The following is a 19,952-nucleotide window of genomic DNA, read 5'->3' on the forward strand; positions in this document are numbered from 1 at the left end:
CTGTTCACACAAGCCTCCCCTTGATCTCTTTGTCCTCCTGCTTTAACTCCTGAATTGTTTTATTGTAGATTTTAATTCCAGGCATTTATATTTTATAGTCTCTGCACCCAGTGTTTCTTCTTTGGAAACTGCTCAGAAGCCTATTTTAGCGTTATGTGGTATATAGATATTTATTATTCACAGTCATCTCTGACTACAGCTCAGGCTGACAGGACCTAGAGTCCAACACCATCTAGATAACGTAAGTTGATACATCCTTAGTTTACACTGACTGGTAACAGCAGCTCCCCACCAGAGTTAAAAACAAAACAAAACTGGAGATGGTGGGAATTTAAATCAGGACTCACTGCGCACACCAACTCCCTTTCTCAACAGAGTCCTGCCCAAGGTATTAAAATTCCAAACTGAGCCACTTGTTCCATGATGGCCCCAACACAGATGCAACAATCTACTTGATCTTGCTATCAACCAGCCGCAAACAAGCAACTCTAAATTTGCATCTGCTTTGCATACAGAAAGCCCCAGGTTCAATCCTGCGCATCTCCAGGTAGCATTGGGAAACACCCATCTCTGAAACCCTGGGGGTGGGGAGGTATTGCTTGGTCAGTTATAGGCCAGGTTTGGGGAACCTTTGGCCCTTCAGATACTGCTGAATTACAACTTCCATTATCCTCAGCAAGCATGGCCAATGGCCAGGAATGATGGGAATTGTAGTGAAGCAACATCTGGAAGGCCAAAGGTTCCCCTACACCAGGTATAGGCAATAGAGAGCTAGATGGACTGACTCTGTAACAGCAGCTTGTTATGTTTCGGAGAGAAATAAAAATAGAAGGGATTAATAGCCAAGCAGTAGAGCAACTGCATGCAACCCACAATCTCCAGTTAAAAGGAACATGTAGCAGTTTATAGGAAAGATCTCTCTCGGCTTCGACCCTGCAGAACTGCTGCCAGTCAGAGTAAGCAATACTGGACTAGGAAACTGGCTACAGGACAACTTAAGAAGTATCCCAACCAACTTCTAGCTGGAACTGGCAGCTGCTTCTGTGTAAGAACATGGGATGAAAAGAGATGCAATCATGGATCTCCTCTGCAGTCTGGACTTCAGGCTCTCCGAAATACCAGAAAGGAGGGGGAGCGGCAAGAAAACGTTGCAGTCAGGCATTCTTGTTCAGTTCCAACTAACTAGCAATGCCGCCTCACAATACTCCATTTGTCATTTCCCATAAATTTACTTGCCCGTTTCCAAGTCAGTCAGCATTCTAGGCCTACTGAGTATGATCAAACCTTGTTGACCTGGTTTTTTGTTTTCATTTAGCAGGGGGTGCCCCTCTTTAGGGAACCTCCCACAAAAAATGATGTTGATTTATACTTCTGCAAATCTCAAGAATTCCTTAAGCATATCAGGACCTCCTCCTCTAGGGCATGGGCTGTGGCACCATAAGGAATGACGAACACCTTGAACATCAGAACAGAGAGAGGCCTTTAAAGGTTCTTTTTTTTACACACTGGATTCTCCTTTGCAGGTTGATAGATGCACATGCACGACAGCCAAGTCACTTTTGGTCACATCTGCTGAGGGAAATGCAAATCCATTTCAGTCTGGGGAGCTGAAAAGAGAAACAGCCTCCCTCGGGTAGATGGTTGCAATTTCAGCACTTCCCAAGCGCTGGAAAATACCAGGAGGTGTTATGTTTGCGAAAGCCTGCCCAATGTGCTGACGGTAGTGGAAACCCTCCTTCTCTCCTCGGAAGAAGTAAAAGTATCAGGTACCAGCGGCGGCCCCGGTTTGAAACCAGAGCTCTCCAGGGACAATGAAAGATTCGAATAGGAGGAAAGGCTCAAGATCTCTGAAAGGTTACTGATGTTATTCTTAGAACAGCATTTCGATTTGATGGCTAAAATACCCATGGGCTGCCAGAGAGAGCTTGGGAGAAATGTGAGGGCGGGGGCACTATACCCTGGGCCCAGGCAGTGTTGAGCATAGGATCCTCCAACCAATGAAGCCGGTCCATTAGGGGGTACAGGGCACTGCCCACCAATGTCACTGTCCTTTCAGCCAGCCTGCTGGTGGTCTCCTTCCCTTCCGCCCTACCAGTCTCCAGGACGTACAAGGGTGTGCACATGCCCCAGTTTATTTCATTGGGGAGGTTCTTATGGTGCACTAGAACAGGCATAGCAAGCCAGTGAAGAGTCTGCGTAAAAATGTGAACCTAAGAACCACTTTCCTGGAGGAGCCCATAGCACCATCTAAACAACCCTGCAGTTATGTTTTTAAGACAGCATTACATGCTAAATGGGGGATGCGGGTGGCGCTGTGGGTTAAACCACAGAGCCTAGGACTTGCCGATCAGAAGGTCGGCGGTTCGAATCCCCGCGACAGGGTGAGCTCCCGTTGCTCAGTCCCTGCTCCTGCCAACCTAGCAGTTCGAAAGCACGGCAAAGTGCAAGTAGATAAATAGGTACCGCTCTGGTGGGGAGGTAAACAGCGTTTCTGTGCACTGCTCTGGTTCGCCAGAAGCGGCCTAGTCATGCTGGCCACATGACATGGAAGCTGTACGCCGGCTCCCTCGGCCAATAAAGCGAGATGAGCGCCGCAACCCCAGAGTCGGTCACGACTGGACCTAATGGTCAGGGGTCCCTTTACCTTTACATGCTAAATGTAAAGCAAACCTAGTCTGGCATTTTGTTTCAAATGGCGAGCAACCAGATTCCTCTGGATATGACAAGTACAGCCTTCCATGGACACCAAGCATTCTCAGTCCTCCTCATTGGGTTATTTAGGAGAAGACACGCTTAAATGCATGCGTGTTTGGTGTTTTAATTGCCCTCCTGCAAAGCTTTGAGCTTCCTCGGGGATGCAGATACTTCTTGCACTCATGGGTGCTGCTGCTTCAGCTAAATATGCAATGGTACTCACAACTGGAACTACTGGAAACAGACAGAATGACTGAGTTTGGGAAACCCCCCTCTATAAATGACTTACACATAATGTCAGTCAGCCCAGGAGACATACTGAGGGGATGGATGCTCACTAATAAAGTTCCTGGAGCTCTCTTTCACGTCATGAAGCTAGGCACAATATTAAGAACCTTTTTGGGTCCACAGCTCCCTTGACCAACTACAGTGGTACCTCGGGTTACATACGCTTCAGGTTACAGACTCCGCTAACCCAGAAATAGTGCTTCAGGTTAAGAACTTTGCTTCAGGATGAGAACAGAAATCGTGCAGTGGCGGCACAGCGGCAGCAGGAGGCCCCATTAGCTAAAGTGGTGCTTCAGGTTAAGAACAGTTTCAGGTTAAGTACGGACCTCCGGAACGAATTAAGTACTTACCCTGAGGTACCACTGTACATTCTTTCTGTGGCACCCCTGTAGGGCTCAGGAACCCAGTTATGTCACCCCTTGCCTGCCGAGCTGGCAGCCTCTCATCCTTTTTTGAACACCCTTGTGGAGTGTTCCCTCAGCCTCCTCCCCTCTCCCTGCGAGTCCTCAAAGCTGCCGCTGCCACCACCCCTGGTCTCTGAGCCGCCTCGGCTCCTGGCAACCAGCACCCCCTGTCCAGCTCCAGAGGAATCATTCGCCCGGGGAGCTTGTAGCCAGGGCTGCTGCAACAAACAGCTGTGTAAGAATTTGGGAGGCAGAGATGCGAGAGGGCATCAGAGGGAGGTAGGGAGGGAAAGAGGGACAGAAGCCAGTGTTGCCCACGGCACCCCTGACCATCATTCAAGGCACCCCAGGGTGGTTGAAAACCACTGACATAAGACAAGCCAGCTGGATCAGACCAATGGCTCATTTAGTCCAGCATCCTGTTCTCACCGTGGCTGCCTGTGGGAAGCAGGGCATGAGGGGATCAGCACTGTCCAACTGCAATTCCCAGTGACTGTTATTCAGAGGCATACAGCCTCTGACAGCAGAGGCAAAGCATAGCCAACCTGCCATCGTTGACCTTCTCCATGAATTTGTCTAATCCTCTTTTAAAGCCACTCAGGTTGCTAGGCATCACTGCCTCCTGTGGGAGCGAGTTCCACAGTTTAATATGTGCTGCATAATTTTATGAACTGCTATCGTGTAGCCTCTTTAACTCGCCTTTTCCCTAAAGACCTCTCCCAAAAGGTGACGTCAACGGAGGGATTTACTATGGACTAGACTAGTACCAAAAACAACTGAACAAAAACTAAACACCGGGGACTATCCCTTCTTAAAAGGGCTTAGTGAAACGTGTTTCCACTCGTTACATGAAGATATGTCACAGATCCTCTCAAACAGGTCTTCACTTGTTTACTAAGCATTCCTTGGAGGGCAATTTGTCAGCCTGTATTTCTTAAGAAACACCCCCCTCCCTTGATTAAAACATACACACACCAACAATTCACCATTCCCAAATGCACAGGACGCATTAGCACTATGGTATATGTATATATTTACATTTCAAACCAGACATTTCTTTTTTTGAGGGAACTGAATCTTTGGAACAAAACTGGACAAATCTCTTCAGATTCAGATAGGGATAGTCGCTTAGAAAGGGGTTTTGGCCTTTCAGATTAGACCAGTATTATCAAAACTTCCCACCCCCCTCCCCCTTTCCCGCACCCCCCTCTACCTACAGATAAAACATGGAGCATTAAAACAACCATCGGAGTCAAAGGTCGTCTGCCGTTACATAGCAACGAACCCAGTACATCAGCAATTTGCTGGATAGTTCAATCTTCTCAGAAGAAGGCAGCAAGAACATGTATTCGGTTTTGCCTCATTTCTTCACCTCACCACAAGGGGAACAGGCCTCTGTTGAAGCCCAACCAGCGGCCATTTCCCCTTGCCTGGTCACACGGTGTCCTTTCAAGAGCAGCTCTTCTCCGCCCCCACCCCGTCTCCACGGCCATATTAAGTCCAGAGCATCGTTTTTCACACTCGCATGCAGAGACCGGTATTTTTAACCTGCCGTTCCCTTCGGTACCCTTGAAACGTCAATGGAAAGTTATAACAACCGGCAGCAGACATTCCTTCCGTGTAACAGGTCTCTTCTGACTCTCTCCAGGCTAACCAAGTACATACACGGTCAGGTTTCTCATGCCCAACAGTTCTTCCCACTGGGCTGGGCTACGGTTGTGGCTGCTCATCTGTGGAAGCTTCCGGAACCCCAGGGCCTCCTTGTACTGACTCAGGGTTGTTGTTTGACAATGTCTCAGGGTTGTCGTTTGACGGCGTCTCAGGGTTGTCATTTGACGACGTCTCAGGGTTGTCATTTGACGACGCTTCCGGCATCGTCTGAAGCTGACTTTGTTCCTCAGGGGCTGTTTGTTCCGAGGTGCAGCTGTCCAGTTTCTGGACAACAACTGGAGTCTCAGTGCAGGGCTTGGCCATCTTGATGGCCTCGTCGTAAGATGGCGGCATTTCAATAGCATACAGGCTGTACGCCGGAGGGCTCGCCATACTCCTATCCACCTCTCTGAAGGGCAGGGGAAGTGGGAGGTTCTGAGGATACTGCAGAGAACTGTATGCTGCAAAGAGAAAACACAGAAAAGTGTTCATTTTAGGAGGTCAGCACAACAAATGTTCGACAGAAGGGATGGTGGGAAGGCAGGTCCCTGGACCATTCACAGGGCTTATTTCAGGTGTTTTAGGACACCTTTTAGGGCAAAGATGGTGCATGAAGAACTGTAGTTGTAAGGGAGCCCCCCTCCCTTTGGACCTTTGGTTCCCCCACCAGTGTACATATTGAATGAATGGATGAAAACAACCCATCTCCACACTGTTTTCCAGCTGCAAGGTAGGATAGATTTCTCACGTTCCCCCCCACGGCTCCCGAAATTTGGGATTGCCAAATACTCACAGGTGACGGTGCTGTGGGCGGTGCTGTCGTGGTCCATGGGGATGATGGTGAGGTCGTGGGCGTGAGGCGGAAAAGTCTGAATCGGGGGCCTCTTCTTACGGCAGCAAAACCGGACACAGCTGGCGCCTATGCCGCACAGCAGCAGCAGAAACACTGTGAGCAGGATGAGCCTGAAGGAAAAGAGGCAGAGCCCCACATCAGCCATCGGACCCTGCAGTGTAGGCTCCCATGATATTTAGCAAGGAGGACGTCTGCTGCAGTCAAAGCACAGGGAACTGAGCAGGGGCAAGGAAGCTCAGGCTTGGGGGCTGAATTAAGGCTCCCAGGTCTCTCTATTTGGCCCTTGGAACTCTCCGCAGGCCACGACCCCTCAGTGGCCTGCTTTGCATCCTCCTTGAAGGTTTCTGTCTGTCTGGGATGTGTCCTTGAACTCTGAACATGTCTCTTGCTTGTCTGGAAGGAGGAGAGAGACTGGGTATATATGTCTGTGTGGTGTAGAAACTAGCCTAATGCACAAAAGTAAATTTACATGTGTTGCTCCAACCGACTTCTGCCTCTGGCCCCACCCACCACTGCCATGCAACCCCCCCACCTAGGGCTGCCCAGAAGGGAATGAACCCTCAGCACAATAGGGCAAGTGGGTCAATCATTCTGATACTGGCATATGGCGTTGTGGCCGATTGCTGCATACCAAAAGCTGCTTAGGGAAATTGGGTATGCTTAGTGCGCCAAACACTTTAATGAGTATTAACAACTACAAGACAGTGTGGTGCAACAGTTAGAGCAGTATTTCTCAAACTTGGGCTCCCCAGCTGTTGTCCGGTTACAACTCCCATAATCCTTAGCTAGCAGGACATGTGGTCAGGGTTTTATAAGTGCTGGAAACCACCTAGAGAGGCCGGGGAAACCCGTTCACATGGGTGGGGTATAAAGAAATTATTATTAATAATATATATAAACAGCTGGGGGCCCAAGTTTGAGAAACACTGTGTTGGAGTGTCAGACTAGGAGCTGAGAGACCAGGATTCAAATCCCTCCACTCAGCCATGAAGCCAACTGGGTAACCTTGGGACACTCACTGTCTCTCAGCCTACCCTACCTCACAGGGTTGTTGTGCAGATAAAATGAGAGGGGAGAGAGCAATGTATGCTACCTCGAGCTCCTTGGAGGAAAAGGTAGTATAGAAATACTTAAAACAAGTAAGTAATAACAAAACCCTCTTTTTAACAAAAAAGTATTTTCTATTATGTTTTTCTGGATGCCTTTTGCCAATTTTTCCCTTCTACGTTGTATACTGCCTCAATATATTTTTTAAAAAATGAAACTGTTTATTTGCTTTCATGTTTATAATCGGCAAACATAAAAATGTTTCAGTCCAACATTTCCAGATGCAAATCTACATTAGAGGAGGGCAGATGGTTGGAAAAGTAACCAGCCAATGCCATCGAGACCCCAAATTACTCCCAGGAAGTATGTGAAACGAGAGCTGAATGCCAATCAGATGAGCAGAGAGAAGGCGGCCTCTTTCCACATTCAGCGAGGCTTCAAAAGGCACTCAAAATATGTGGTTCGATTTTTCCCTACCTGCTTCTCTCAGAAGAAAAACATTTACGTTCTCACAGCATCATTGAGCAATAAATCCATAAGCTGGCCATTCATAACTATGTCACTGGATGACGAAAACTACTGGTAAACAATTTTCCATGAAGGATCAGATCACAAGATTGTTTTGCAATACAGTGGTACCTCAGGTTACATATGCTTCAGGTTACATACGCTTCAGGTTACAGACTCCGCTAACCCAGAAATAGTGTTTCAAGTTAAGAACTTTGTTTCAGGATGAGAACAGAAATCGGGCTCCGGCAGCGCGGCAGCAGCAGGAGGCCCCATTAGCTAAAGTGGTGCTTCAGGTTAAGAACAGTCTCAGGTTAAGTACGGACCTCCGGAACGAATTAAGTACTTAACCTGAGGTACCGCTGTAATTCACAGAGAGCAGACCTGTCTTGTTATTACATCATGTCCCCTGCCTCCCTGGTTTTAAAACTGCAACGCTGTGGCTCCTCTTTTGGAATCAGAGGATGGACATTAATGTAATAGGAGCCTGCTAGGTACTTCAATGGGAGACCTTGCAAGAAGGACTTGAACACAAGAGCTCTCTCCTCTCCTGTCCTTTCCAGCAACTGATATTCCTATTCAGAAGCACTGTTGTCTCCAACGGTGGAGGCAAGGCATAGTAGGCATCAATAACTCACGACTTTTGGCCCTTAATCTGAAGTGGTAGCATTTTGGCCTCTTTTATTGGGAATGGGTGTGAGCTTCAGGTGAAGGGCAGTGCACAAATTTTAATAATAATAATAATAATAATAATAATAATAATAATAATAATGATATTATACAGGCAGCGACCATTTTAGGAGTGTCCAATTGATGCGCGATTGCAGACGCGCAGGTCCTTTTGCACCTGGAAGGGAGCAGAACGGGGCTCGGGGGCGCTTATGCGAGTTCTGCTGACGCACATGGGGGCTGGGAATGGAAAACACACACACGAAATGGGTCACTGTGTGCATATATCCTCTCTCCCTCCCTGATGTGGGACCAGCAATGGTGCCCACTTGAGAGGTGCCGAAACTGCGCTGCTTGCTGCCCCCCCCACTTGGTTTTAAAAACCCTCTTAACAAATATAATAAAGTCATAAGGTCTCCTCTGAGTAAAACTTAGCTGAATACCACTCCTGGGTGTTATAGGACTGGCCATCCCTACTCTATGGAATAGTATGGTCCAGGGAACGTTTTTAGCTATTTGTGGACCCATTTGCCTTTTTTAGAGATTCCGGGGGGGGGGGATGAAACAGGAAGTAGGCGGAGAGAAAATACCTGTTTCTCACCACTGGGCTGGTTTTGCCACTCAGTGGATGATGCAATGAGAGTTTCAGTTGATTACAGGCCAAGCAAGGAGCGATGATAGTTTGACACAGCATAAGCCCAGAGGGCTCCTTCATGTGCCAAGTTCTCAATGGCTAAAGGGCTCCACGTGTCGGCTTGTGAAAGTGAGGGAGTTTTATAACAAAAATGTTCCATGAGAGCAACTGGGGGAAGGAAATATTACTTCATTCCCAACTATGCCAGGATTCTTGTCAAGTGGGATTGCAGCCTGCCCTGTTTTGTTTCCCTTTTCTGAGGCACCTAGTAACACATCCTCACCATCACGGGCTCGTCACCACCTGTCCCTAATCGTTACTTATTAAGTCAGATTTCCATAGACCTCCAGGGGACAGGAAAGTTGAGAGGTCACCACATGACCTACTAACCTTCCAGCAGCACCAAGTTTTGAGCCTGCTTGTTGTAATTAGAGGTAATCTCCCAGGGAAACACCCCTGGCACTATCAAGGTTGGTTTTTTAAGTGCCAGGCGAATTTAAAAATAAAATAAAATACTGAAGTGTTGAGTGATTTTGTTAAGATTGGCTAACAGTTTTAGGCCCGAGGGCCACACTGAAGCTTGATAAGGGCCACATGCCAGGTGGGGTAACTGTACTGACCAATGCACACATGCAGACAAAAACATTCTGACCCAGAGGACATTTTTTTTCTCCCCATGGCAGTGCTGCTGTTGGGAGATAAAGCAGCATTTTTCATCCTCATCCCAGTGCTGGGCTAGCAGGATAAAAAACCTCTCCTGCTAGCATGTGTTGGAAAAACAGCCCCATTACAAGAAGGTCTCTTGAGCGCCTTCCTGTCTTCTAAGACTTGCTTGTGGCAACGACAAACCAGAGGGAGAAAACGCCTCTTTTTCCAAGGCATCAAACACCAGTCCTGCAAAGCCCCTTTCAAAGGGCCACCTTGCAAAGCGCTTCAAAAGACAGCCTTGCAAAGCACTCTGCAAGGGATGAACTGGGCAAAGAAGTCACCTGATGTCACGTGTCTGCCAGCTGGGAGCCCCGCCCACCTGTCCAACAAAGGGTGGGGGAGATAGTGATCTGGCCTTCTGCCCAGATCCAGTTCCTTCCCTCTGGGGCTTGGTTAACCAAAGGGCTGGCTCCAAAGTGCAGCCAAGGGAAGGGATGTGAAATTGGATCCCTGGCCCACTGCACACCCGACAAGCTTAAAGAACAGTATAACTGTTGCCCCCGGCTCCAGCATCTCCAAACCCTCCTTTAGCATCCCTAAGTAGCTGCTCCAAATTAGTCACACAATGGCTTTATCACAACCTGCTCGTTTCATAACGCACTCAGACTGTGCAACAGGAAAGGTGGTCATTTGTTTATCTACCGGTTGCATTTCTGCTTTGCTAACTTCCTCTTCAAACAGGGCAGTGAATGGAGCTATTGTCAGGATCTGAACAAGGCATGATCACAAAGTAAACAGAAACGAAATACACACGCTGCCTCTCTTTCTCCAGTATCAAAGGAGAGAGGAAAGAGGAGACGGAGATGGGCTGCTGGATGTGGCCCTCCAGGCCTTTCAATCTGGCCCTCTGTGGTTGCCCCAGGCCACGCCCCTTATTGGCCCTGCTCAACACCTTCCTTGAGTGTTTTTGCCTGTGCAGAACGAGCAGAGTGGGGGCCGAGAGGGAGAGACAATGTCTGCCAGCGACTTCCTGAAACAAATGAAGCCAAGGCTGAAAATTGATCTGAACTCACCAGACATACCACAGGCTTGTCCAACTGGTTCCCTGCTGAGTGCACCTGGAAAATGAAGACAAGGAAATGGGGCGTCACTCATCGAGCCTTGGATTTTTGATGCAGCTCACACACATGATCTCTCTCTAACTTTTGCGCAACGGAGGACGGGGAACCCCTGGCTTGCCAGATGTTGTCGGCTGCCATTCCCAGTCAGCAGGGGATGATTCCAGCGGCAGCCTAACTAAAGCTGGAGGGACACAGGTCTCCCAAAAAAACACCAAAAAAAACAGGCCAAGCAATTATACTTTCCACATCGCAGATGGGGAACTGAAGATAAAAGAAATCCCGGTTGAGTGTGTGGCCAAGGTTAGATGCAAACTAGAAAATTTCTCCCAGGCCTTTCCTTATTTAAATAAAGCTTTCAGATGGAGACACATTCCCGTCAAAGAAAAGCACCTCATGCAGGTTCTTACTTACCCTTGCGGGCTACTGCAGTGAATCTCAGCAAAGGCAGGTAGGGCCTGGAAGTAAGGAAAAGAGAAATAATGGATTTAGAACAGAAAGCTAGAACTAAATGCTGCAGGGACAGAATTCTATGGCTCTGAAACTGAGCCGGGGAACCCCTTTTCAGCTTGAAAGCCACATTCCACCTGGGACATTCTTCCAAGGCAACAATTGTTAACGTGGCTTCTGCACAGTACCCAAGTTTCTACACATGTTCCCACACCCCTCTCTGTCATCTATCCAGGCAAGCAAGAGGCATAGCCCAGCCAGGCAAAAACACTTGGGATGCAAAGCAAGCCTTGGTGAGTGGTGTGGCCTGCGGAGACTTCTAAGGGACCGGTGGGAGTGGGATGGAGGGATACAATGAGCCCCCTGGGCCTGAGTTTCCACCTTGCTTGCTCTAAAACAACACACCACTCTCACAAGACTTGCCTTACTCTTACTGGATCAACCAAAAGATCCCTCTAATGCACCACTCTCTCATCCAAAAGAGCTAGGAAGATGCCCATGGGATGCTCATGAAAGAGAATGACCACTACTTTGCAATCCCAGATTTATCAGAATGCATTATCCTTAGGTTTGCAGCTGATGAATAAGGAGGTGAATATATACAGTGGTGCCTCGGGTTAAGTACTTAATTCGTTCTGGAGGTCCGTTCTTAACCTGAAGCACCACTTTAGCTAATGGGGCCTCCTGCTGCCTCTGCGCCACCAGAGCACAATTTCTGTTCTCATCCTGAAGCAAAGTTCTTAACCCGAGGTACTATTTCTGGGTTAGCAGAGTCTGTAACCTGAAGCGTCTGTAACCCAAGGTACCACTGTATAGTGGCAAGGCAGTTAAAACTTTCGCATCTCTTGTAAGTCCAGCAGCTTTGCTCATATGCAGAGCTAAACCATGGTTGGTTGTAACTATGGTTGGTTCAAAAAACCATACACAGCCTCACAGATGAACAAGCCAGCTAGGGCTGGCTAAAGATGTTTTGCTGACTGAGGCAAAGAACAAGGCACTACTCCTCCTTATTCTACATACAGATGATAAACATGCTACGAATAGACACTTGCTTACTAGTGACAGGGAGAGTGTCCTCCACGGTGCCTGGGAGCAGCAAGCTAGTCACTTTCAGCTTAACTATGGTTTAGAGCAGGGCTTCACAAATCTGGGTCTCTAGCTGTTTTAAAACTACAACTCCCATCATGCCTAGCTAGGACCAGCGGTCTGGGATGATGGGAGCTGTAGTCCAAAAACAACCGGAGACCCATGTTTAGGAAACCATGGTTTAGTGACTGGCAAGCGGTAGCGGATAGCATGGTGGGGTTGTGCCCCTCTCCTGACCTCCCTCCGTCTGAGCTGTTGTTGGTATACCAGGAACAAAGGTCAGCGCAGTGAAAACTGGCATCTGCCACCTCTCCATCTCTGTTCTGGGGGATGCACATGGTGGTGCCTGCTACTGTGTGCAAGCAAGGCCACTGCATTTAGATTTCAATTTCTAAGGGGTAGCTGTGTTGTGGGCTTGTTGCAGCGAAAACAAAGCCCTGTAGTGCCTGCAAATTTATTATGGCATAAGCTTTAGTGGAGTAGTCTTATCCAATGCACACATTGGTATCCTAAATTGCTGTCTGTCTGTCTGTCTGTCTGTCTGTGTGTGTATGTGTGTGCGTAGAGCCAGGGTAGGATGGTGGTTGGACTAAGGACTGGGAGACCAGCGTTCAAATCCCCTTGAAGTTCACCGGGTGACATGTCTCTTAACCTAACCAACCTCACAGGTTCGTTGCATGGATAAAATGGAGGGGCAGGGGAAAACAATTATGCCACTTTTGAGCTCCTCACAGGAAAGGTGGGCTATGAAGGAAATTAATACACACACACAAAAATGCTACATAAACACTGGACCTTGTTATTGATTGACTTTGCAAAGTCACTCAATGTAGCTACCCAACCAAGAAGTAAGCTTATGATCCATTTTATTGCACATGTCCTGGCAAGCCATTCTTCAGCTGTCCAAACCTTGCCCCCAGCATACTGGAAACTTAAGTTACTTTGAACAGATATGCTGCCGCTTGTGAACATTCTTTTTTTTTTTTTTTGCAGTATCAGCATTTAAAAAAAAGAATCTTGTGTTTGTTGCTGTTGTTAGTTGTACAGTGGTACCTCGGGTTAAGTACTTAATTCATTCTGGAGGTCTGTTCTTAACCTGAAACTGTTCTTAACCTGAAGCACCACTTTAGCTAACGGGGCCTCCTGCTGCCGCCGCGCCGCCAGAGCACGATTTCTGTTCTCATCCTGAAGCAAAGTTCTTAACCCAAGGCACTATTTCTAGGTTAGCGGAGTCTGTAACCTGAAGCATATGTAACCCGAGGTACCACTGTATACACGTTTTCAGTGAATTTTACTAAGGTGCCTTCAATGACATTTAACAGATTTATTTTCTTGCATCTATATCCCGGCTTCCTTCTGCCATGGAATCTAAAAGCAAAGTTTGGATTTGATATCCCGCTTTATCACTACCCTAAGGAGTCTCAAAGCGGCTCACAATCTCCTTTTCCTTCCTCCCCCACAACAAACACTCTGTGAGGTGAGCGGGGCTGAGAGACTTCAAGGATCCAGCCACTTACCAGACCTTGACCTGCTTAGCTTCTCCAATGGCTACTAATCCCGATGGTTCTCCTCCACTTCCATTGTCAGAGACAGCCTATGCTCTGAGTTGCTGGGAATCACAAGTGGGACATTGTTGTCCCACTTGCAGATTACCCATTTGGGGTTTCTGATTAGCCAGTAGGAGACCAGTAGGCTACACTAGGTTGGGCCATTGGCCTGATCCAGCACTGCTCTTTTTGCATTCATTTGCTAGAAAGGGCAACATACATACATATATATATATATATATTCTTTTAAAGCAAAACAAATATTCCCAAATCTAAAACTTCCAAGTATCTTGCACAGGGAGGGTTATTTTGGGAGGGGGCAGGAAACAGGTATCATGCTGTATCACCAGTCAGTTGCTGCTGGGACCACCTACAGCCAGGACTTTAGGGTAACAAGCCCAGAGTCTAAAATTACCCAACTGCACCCCTGTCCGAGAATCCATTTCAGCAATGGTGTACAGCTGAAAATACGAAGCTGTTTACATGGAAGCCTGTTCATTAAACCAGGATTTTAAAGGAAAAATCATGCCTTAACTATTAAAGTGAAATGTTCAGTATGCATTATCACATGTGAAGCATAAGACTTATAAAATTAGAGGGATTCTGGCAAAAGAAAAAAAAGAGAAAGAAATAGGTAGATGATGCAAAAATCAAACCAATTCAGTAACTGCTCAGAACAACACAAATGAAGACGCCTTTTGATTCGTGCATATATGGATGAGGGGGTGCGGCTCCAGCCTAGACCTGTCTACGTGCAAATCCCGTGCATAGGCTGGGGTGGCCCTCTAGCTGTTACAGAACTACAACTCCCATCAGCCCCAGTCAGCATTGCCCATGGACAAGACAGATGGGAGTTGTAGTCCCAACATCTGGGAGGACCACAGATTCCCCTACCCTTGATTTAGACCAAGAGAACTTGAAGCCCTTCCAACATGATTTCTGGACCACTCAAGCTCTGTCAGAACCGAGATTCTGATCTGATTCAATGTAGACATCTTTCTCACTTTGTCCTCATGAGGACAGACGAGTCTGCTTTCACCTGCCTCGTTAACAACCAGTCCAGGGCTCTGCCTCTGCCTGCTGGTCTCCCTGCCTTGGAAGCCCTAATGGTTACCAGTTACCACTGGTCTTAAGATCTAAGAAGGCAAGACTCCGCAAACCCCAGTAGATAAGGATAGCTAAATCTCAGGGGCTGTATTCAACTAAGCTCGGAGAGTAGAACCCACTGAAATTCACACACACACCCATCTAATTTAGATCCGGATCATTTAGGGATACTGTGAACAGGCTACAAGAAACGTGCTTAAAACCACAGAAAACGGCAGAGAAGGAGGGCGGCAGGGAGGGCTTTTCGTGCGAGAGAAAAGAAAGGTCTGCAAGTAGAGGCCCCCACAAAGGGCGACATTCAAACATAAAAGCTTTTTTTTTATCCAGTGCCGCAGACGGAGCCACTCCGATCGGCTGCGGGGCGAACCACAGAGGCCGGTTCGCAAGCGGCGCGAAGCTATGCTAGCAAGGAAAGCAAAAAAAGAAAAAAAGAAAAAAAAGGACGATCCCAGCCACCGATCAGCCCCGAAACGGAAATGCAACCCCCCACCCCCGATCCACCCACCCACAAAACGTAGCCCACTGCGGCACCCACCTCCAGCAGAGCGAAAAGGAAGATTTTGTAGGAGACGCAGCTCGCTCGCTGTGCCGCAGCCATGGAAAGCGAAGGGGAGTCGCCTCGCCCGTTCCCCGCTTTTCGCCCGAGGACGCCGAGGCTCTTTTGTCTTCCACGCACGCGGAAAAAAACGCCCCGCGCCCCCTTCGGAAGACACCCAAAGAATCGCTCCTGCGCTTGGCGCGCACTCCTCGGCTGCAGCCGCTTTGCAAAGCGATATCTCTCTCCCCAGGCCCCGCCCCTTCCCCAGTTGGCCCCGCCCACTGCTGGCTTTCCCGCGCTTGCTTTGTTCACCCGCTGGGTTGCTGCAACGGGTTAGGATTTTGCAAGCGGGAGGGGGATTTCTTTGCACCCATGGGTCGCTCTCCCTCCACGAGGTTCTGGGGGAGCGGAGGTAGGCCCAAAGCGATGACTCAACGGGGTGTGTTTGTGAGAGAGAAAAGTCACCGGTTGAATGGAAACGAAGCCTAATTCCGCCCACCCGGCGCTATCCCCCGCCCGCAACCCGCAGAGCAATTTTAAGATTGCAGCATTAGGACAAAGGAATTTCAGAGGGGAGCTCCAGCCTTAACTGGCTGGATTTACAAATCATTCAGAAGTTCAAGTCATCATAAGTCATCAGCATTTTTGCGGGTGGGGGATATATGCACATATATCCTAATATATGCACACCCCACAAACGTTTTTCCACTAATAACTTTGGTATGTTATTTTAAGTACCGGGCTTCTAATGCATGCTGCAAACTGAATCAAATTTCTCCTTAATCCTTTGTTGTACCCATCATAAGTACTACGCAGAGTAGACTCACTGAGTAGACACGACTAAGTGAGGCCTATTCCGAGGTTGCATGCGTACCACACATTCAAATTGCTATTATACCACTTCAACAGCCATGGGCTTCCCCCAAATAATCCTGGGAGCTGTACGTTCCCCATCACAGAACTACTATGCTCAGCAGCTTTGACAAACTATACTCCCCAGAATTCATGGCTCGGGTGGCAAAGCAGTGACTGTACGGCCCTTTTCTTGAATCTCGTCTCCGCCACAAACTCACTAGAGAACTGAACTTCTCAGCAAACTGCTTAAGAGTCTGAGGAACGCTGCAGCCTTCTGCCTCACTGGTTGATAAGACCCAAGGATCGGCTCACCTTATGCATGCTTTCGCTTGCCAGCTGCTGTGCATTTGCAAATAAAGCCGTGCCTACTTCACCCTGTAAAATGCACCTTCATGTTGTGCCACTATATATATAGCCTGCTGGTAATCAGGTAAAGGTAAAGGGACCCCTGACCATTAGGTCCAGTTGTGGCTGACTATGGGGTTGCGCTGCTCATCTCACTTTATTGGCCGAGGGAGCCAGGCGTACAGCTTCCGGGTCATGTGGCCAGCATGACTAAGCCGCTTCTGGCGAACCAGAGCAGCACACAGAAACGCCGTTTACCTTCCCGCCGGAGCGGTACCTATTTATCTACTTGCACTTTGATGTGCTTTTGAACTGCTAGGTTGGCAGGAGCAGGGACCAAGCAACAGGAGCTCACCCCGTTGCGGGGATTCGAACCGCTGACCTTCTGATTGGCAGGTCCTAGGCTCTGTGGTTTAACCCACTGTGCCACCCTATGGATCTCTTAAGTGGGAGTTGCTTTGGGTTCGATAGAAGAAGAAGAAGAAGAAGAGGAGTTTGGATTTAATATCCCGCTTTATCACTACCCTAAGGAGTCTCAAAGCGGCTAACAATCTCCTTTCCCTTCCTCCCCCCCACAACAAACACTCTGTGAGGTGAGTGGGGCTGAGAGACTTCAAAGAAGTGTGACTAGCCCAAGGTCACCCAGCAGCTGTGTGTGGAGGAGCGGGGACGCAAACCCTGTTCACCAGATTACGAGTCTTCCACTCTCAGTGGCACAGGGTCCCAGATTCAATCCCCCAACAGCTCCAGGTAAGGCTGGGAGAGTTTCCTGCCCCAAATCCTTGAGAGCCGCTGCCGGTCAGTGTAGACGATACTGAGTTAAGAAGGACCAATGGTCTGATTCAGTGTTAGGCAGCTTCCTGCGTTTCCTATGGAGGGCAGCTGGGATTTCAGAGTTGAGAAAGGAAGCAGATCAATAAAATATTGTCCAGCAGAACCTCAAATGAAATACCTTCCCACAGATATAATTTGTGGGTTGAATTGCTAATAATCCAGCAATGAAAAAGGGGTGTGTGTGTGTGTGTGTGTGTGTGTAATCGCCACAAATCAGTGGAGAATCAGAGAATCAGAATTGTAGAGTTGGAAGGATCACACTAGGACAGGGGTCTTCAACCTGCGGCTCCGGAGCCGCATGTGGCTCTTTTACACCTTTGCTGCGGCTCCGGGGCGGATACTAGCAAGGGGAGGAAGCGCATTGTGCGCCCCGACACTCCCCACTGTGGCGGGCACTGTACTGGCTGTGACGTCGCATGGGGGCGGTGCGTGCGTTAGTCACGCACCGTCCTGACGTCACCTTCCCGCCCGCTGTCAGATCGGACATTTAGGTAAGAAACAATATATGCAGTGTTATATTTGTTTTAAATGTTGTAATGGTTTTGCGGCTCCCAGTTTTTTTTCCTTCGGAAACGGGTCCAAGTGGCTCTTTTTGTCTTAAAGGTTGCAGACCCCTGCACTAGGATCACCCCTGCAATGCAGGAATGTTTTGCCTAACATGGGACTTGAACCCACAACCCTGAAATTGTGCTCTACCAACTAGGGCACCATCTTCCATTTGTTCTCAACCACCTCCCTCCCTTCTTACAACCAGTTCACAGGGTGGCCTTGCCTGTCACCTTCCTCCTCCGTAGTCTCAGTATTACCCTTGTACAACTTGGCAGGGAAGGGGATGGGGACAAAACTAGAATTTCAGGATTCAGTGTCACCAGTACTCTGAAGATACCCAGCTCTATTTCTCCTTTCCACCTAAATCCAAGGAAGCTGCCTTGGTTCTAAACCAGTGTCCGCCATCCTAATGGACTGGGTGAGGGTGAACAAATAGAAACCTAACCCAGACAAGACACAGGTGCTCTTGGGTCAGCCGGAAGGCAGAACTGGGAATATGGATTCAGCCTGCTCTGGATGGGGTAACAAGACACAGGTTCGCAGTTCGTATGGGCTTCTGGACTCAGGTCTCTGTGGTGGCTGGGAGCGCATTCTCACAGTTATCGCTAGTGCTGCAGCAGCACCCTTACCTTGAGATGATTTGGCCATAGTGACATATTCTTTAGTTACATCCCATTTGCATGACTGTAACAGACTTTAAAAAGCGCTCAAAGACTTCAGCTGGCTCAAAGAGCCGAATCCAGGTTGTTGACTGGGGCTGGTTCTAGGGAGCACACAACTCTCTTGCTAGAACAGCTCCACTGGCCGCCAGTCTGTTTTCAGGCACAATTCTAAGTGCTGGTTATGACCTTTAAAGCCCTGTGCAGCTTACGGTAGGTCCAAGCTCTCTGAAAGACCACATTCCCTTGTGCAAACCTGCTCGGGTTTGGAAATCTTCAGGGAGGCCCTTCTCTTGGTCCTGCCACCCCTACAGGCAGGCTTGGTGGAGACACAGGAGAGGGCCTTCTTGGTGGTTGCTCCCAGACTTTGGCAAACCCCACCACCACCTCAGAGAAGCTAGACTGGCTCCATTGTTGTCCTTCTGCCAGCAGGTAAAGACTTTCTTGTTTTAACAGGCTTTTGGGAACTGGGTAGTTTTAATGAAAGGGCTTGTGCAGTGCTTTTTTATCGCAATTTGTATGGTTTTAACAGATTTTAAATGTAGATATTGATATAATTAAAACTATGCATGTTTAATTTTTTAAAAATTATTGTTCCCCACCCCCTGAATGTTTTTAGCTGTTCTTGTTTTTATCTGCAAGCCACCTTGAGTCCGTGTCAGGGGAAAAGGCAGGGTATAATAATACTAATACAGTGGTACCTTGGGTTAAGAACTTAATTCGTTCTGGAGGTCCATTATTAACCTGAAACTGTTCTTAACCTGAGGTAACACTTTAGCTAATGGGGCATCCCGCTGCCGCCGCGCGATTTCTGTTCTCATCCTGAGGTAAAGTTCTTAACCTGGGTTATCGGAGTCTGTAACCTGAAGCATCTGTAACCCGAGGTACCACTGTACTAATAATAAGCCCACCTTACAGGGTTGTTTTGACTGCTTCAGAAAAATTCCAACTACTGTTACACCCTAATATGGAAAAGACAAAAGAAAATCCCAACTCATGCTTAGTTTCGCATTAGAGAAGCATGACTGATACTGACCTTAGAGCTGACCTGCTCATCATTTTCCCCATGAGGTCATTTCTTCTGGTTGCCTAAAGGAGTATTTTTGGAGGATATGCCCAACCCTTCTCTCACGATGCAGTCCAATTACAGAGCTGGCAAGGCAGGGCCAAGGGGATCCCAGCTGACAGCGGAAAGAGCAGCTGACACACATTGTGCTCCAGTTACATGTCGCTATCCTGAGTCACCACCCAAAAGCAAGGAAAATGTACAGAGAAGGCAGAACAACCCTTTGCAGAAAGGCTGGTGAACAAGGCGATGGGGACACATTAGCATCCTGAAATGCAGCAACATCATCTCCACCTGTTGTGTTTTAAGACACATCTATTGCATTTGTATTCCACCTTTTTCCTAGGTGGGTTACATGGTTCTCCCCACCTCCTCAATTAAACCCCAGAACATATCTGTCTTCT

At 48.1% G+C, this 19,952-nt stretch overlaps 1 protein-coding gene across 1 annotated transcript; it reads right to left on the reverse strand.

Moving 5' to 3' along the window:
- Positions 1 to 4,402: 4,402 nt before the first annotated feature.
- Positions 4,403 to 15,468, reverse strand: TMEM52 (transmembrane protein 52). The gene is made up of 5 exons (XM_083513301.1): positions 15,238 to 15,468; positions 10,927 to 10,970; positions 10,468 to 10,512; positions 5,830 to 5,999; positions 4,403 to 5,497 (listed from the first exon to the last, which is right to left on the reverse strand). The coding sequence occupies exons 1-5, from the start codon at positions 15,298 to 15,300 to the stop codon at positions 5,097 to 5,099; spliced, it is 723 nt and encodes a 240-aa protein (XP_083369427.1). The 5' UTR covers positions 15,301 to 15,468; the 3' UTR covers positions 4,403 to 5,096.
- Positions 15,469 to 19,952: the final 4,484 nt, after the last annotated feature.

Source organism: Podarcis liolepis (genome assembly GCF_965112155.1).
Source record: "Podarcis liolepis genome assembly, chromosome: 7".
Lineage (NCBI taxonomy): Eukaryota > Metazoa > Chordata > Lepidosauria > Squamata > Lacertidae > Podarcis > Podarcis liolepis.

Bases quoted from the DNA above. Each gene is read 5' to 3' on its own strand.
- TMEM52 (XM_083513301.1), bottom strand. From the start codon at position 15,300: ATGGCTGCGGCACAGCGAGCGAGCTGCGTCTCCTACAAAATCTTCCTT. The intron at 10,971-15,237 runs GTGGGTGCCGCA...CCTTACTTCCAG, and splicing joins TCCTTTTCGCTCTGCTGGAG to GCCCTACCTGCCTTTGCTGA. The intron at 6,000-10,467 runs GTGAGTTCAGAT...CTTTTCCTTCAG, and splicing joins ACAAGCCTGTGGTATGTCTG to GCTCATCCTGCTCACAGTGT.